This window comes from Somniosus microcephalus, unplaced genomic scaffold (genome assembly GCF_052327205.1).
Source record: "Somniosus microcephalus isolate GS21.2 unplaced genomic scaffold, FLI_Smic_1.0 unresolved_chr4, whole genome shotgun sequence".
NCBI classification, from domain to species: domain Eukaryota; kingdom Metazoa; phylum Chordata; class Chondrichthyes; order Squaliformes; family Somniosidae; genus Somniosus; species Somniosus microcephalus.
The window spans coordinates 57,023,999-57,026,869 of NW_028225182.1; the positions used below are offsets into that span (position 1 = coordinate 57,023,999).

Below are 2,871 nucleotides of genomic sequence, written 5' to 3' on the forward strand. Positions count from 1 at the left end.
AATTCCATATTCAATTAGAGGGTGAGAAAGGTTGGATCTCAAACAAGCGTGCTAAGCTTGAATAAAGGAGACTATGAAGGTAGGAGAGCGGAATTGAGTAGAGTGGATTGGGAAAATAGATTAAAGGGTAAGACGATACATGATCAGTGGTGTACATTTAAGGAGTTATTTTACAACTTCCAAAAAATATATATTCCACTGAGAAGAAAAGGGTGTAAAAGAAAAGACAGCCATCCGTGGCTAAGTAAAGAAATTAAGGATAGTATTCGACTAAAAACAAGGGCATATAAGGTAGCCAAATCTAGTGGGAGGATAGAGGATTGGGAAAACTTTAAAAGACAGCAAAAAATAACAAAAAGATTGATTAAGAAAGGGAAGATAGATTATGAAAGTAAATTAGCAAAAAATATAAAAACAGATAGTAAGAGTTTTTATAGTTATATAAAAAGAAAAAGGGTGGCTAAAGTAAATGTTGGTCCCTTAGAGGATGAGACCGGGAAATTAATGGTGGGAAATATGGAAATGGCAAAAACACTGAATGAATATTTTGTATCAGTCTTTACAGTAGAAGACACTAAGAATATCCCAACACTGGACAAACAGGGGGCTAAAGGGGGGGGAGGAGCTAAACACGATCAAAATCACTAAGGAAGTGGTACTCGGTAAAATAATGGGACTCAAGGCGGATAAATCCCCTGGACCTGATGGCTTACATCCTAGGGTCTCGAGGGAAGTGGCGGTAGGGATTGTGGATGCATTAGTAATAATTTTCCAAAACTCCCTGGACTCAGCAAAGGTCCCGGCAGACTGGAAAACTGCTAATGTAACACCCTTATTTAAAAAGGGCAGTAGACAGAAGGCTGGAAACTATAGACTGGTTAGCCTAACATCTGTGGTAGGTAAAATTTTGGAGTCCATTGTTAAGGAGACAGTAACAGGACATTTGGATAATCATAATTTAATAGGACAAAGTCAGCATGGTTTTATGAAGGGGAAGTCATGTTTGACAAATTTGCTGGAGTTCTTTGAGGAAGTAACATGTAGGGTGGATAAAGGGGAACCAGTGGACGTAGTGTATTTAGACTTCCAAAAGGCATTTGACAAGGTGCCACACAAAAGATTATTGCTTAAGATAAAAAATCACAGGATTGGGGGTAATATTCTGGCATGGAGAGAGGATTGGCTATCTAACAGAAGGCAGAGAGTTGGGATAAATGGTTCATTCTCAGACTGGCAATCAGTAACTAGTGGTGTTCCGCAGGGGTCAGTGCTGGGTCCCCAACTCTTTACATTCTATATTAACGATTTGGAGGAGAGGACCGAGTGTAACATATCAAAGTTTGCAGATGATACTAAGATGGGGAGGGAAAGTAGTGAGTGAGGAGGACATAAAAAACCTGCAAGGGGACATAGACAGGCTAAGTAAGTGGGCAGAGATTTGGCAGATGGAATACAATACTGGAAAGTGTGAGGTTATGCACTTTGGCAGGAAAAATCGTAGAGCAAGTTATTATCTTAATGGCAAGAAACTGGAAAGTACTGAAGTACAAAGGGATCTGGGGGTCCTGGTGCACGAAACTCAAAAGGTTAGTATGCAGGTGCAGCAAGTGATTAAGAAGGCCGATGGAATGTTGGCTTTCATTGCTAGGGGGATAGAATATAAAAATAGGGAGGTATTGCTTCAGTTGTACAAGGTATTGGTGAGACCGCACCTGGAATACTGCATACAGTTTTGGTGTCCATGCTTAAGAAAGGACATACTTGCTCTCGAGTCAGTACAAAGAAGGTTCACTCGGTTAATCCCGGGGATGAGGGGATGGACATATGAGGAGAGGTTGAGTAGATTGGGACTCTACTCATTGGAGTTCAGAAGAATGAGAGGCGATCTTATTGAAACATATAAGATTGTGAAGGGGTTGGATCGGGTGGATGCGGGGAGGATGTTCCCGATGATGGGTGAAACTAGAACTAGGGGGCATAGTCTTAGAATAAGGGGCTGCTCTTTCAAAACTGAGATGAGGAGGAACGACTTCACTCAGAGGGTGGTAGGTCCATGGAATATGCTGCCCCAAAAGGCTGTAGAAGCTACATCATTACATAAATTTAAAACAGAAATAGACAGTTTCCTAGAAGTAAAGGGAATTAAGGGTTACGGGGAGCGGGCAGGAATTTGGACATGAGTCTAGGTTCGGATCGGTCATGGCCCTGTGGGTAGCGGAGCGGGCCCAGGGGCCATGTAGCCTGATCCTGCTCCTATTTTGTGTGTCTAATTCTGTTAGATTCAGGAGATGGTTCTGTGATAGTGGATTGGCGGTTAGGATCAGATCAGCCATGATCTTATTGAATGGCGGAGCAGGCTCGAGGGGCCGATTGGCCTACTCCTGCTCCTGTTTCTTATGTTCTTATAAATAGGGCGGAGGCGGTCTGGACCGAATGGACACGGCTGAAGTCCAAGGTGATGCGGGGGGAGGGGGGGGGCGTCGGTGCTGTGATCGAGCCCTGACTCCTGTCCCGCGCCTGTGTTCCAGACTCACACGAGACCCTCGGTCTCTTCACCTCCCACTGCCCAGGTGGGACCTGCGGGGAGACCCCATCAGGAGTGTTCGGGGCTCGGGGCCCAGTCGCTGTACTGGAACCTGCAGGTGCGAGACTGGCTCTGTCTCATTGTCTGGGCGATGGCAATGAAAGTACCTCTGGGGGGAGGGTTCTACCTGTCCGAGGTTGGCCCAAACACGGGCAGTCTGACACCCCTCACCCCACACTGGGACAGGCACGTGTTTCCTGGCTCCGGAGTGCCCGGTGTCGGGACGGGTGGAATTTACCCAGGGCCCAGTTTAAAATGTGACACTCACACCGGCTTGAATGTAATCT

The 2,871-nt window shown here is 45.5% G+C and overlaps 1 protein-coding gene across 1 annotated transcript in view; it reads right to left on the reverse strand.

The window, feature by feature from the left end:
* The window catches only part of paqr9 (progestin and adipoQ receptor family member 9), a 4,839-nt gene extending 2,174 nt beyond the window's left edge, over window positions 1–2,665 (reverse strand). Inside the window, exon 1 of the mRNA XM_085977171.1 lies at window positions 2,631–2,665. Within this exon, the coding sequence (XP_085833297.1) occupies window positions 2,631–2,665 (35 nt within the window). The remainder of the gene's footprint in view (window positions 1–2,630) is intronic.
* Between the last annotated feature and the right edge of the window lie 206 nt (window positions 2,666–2,871).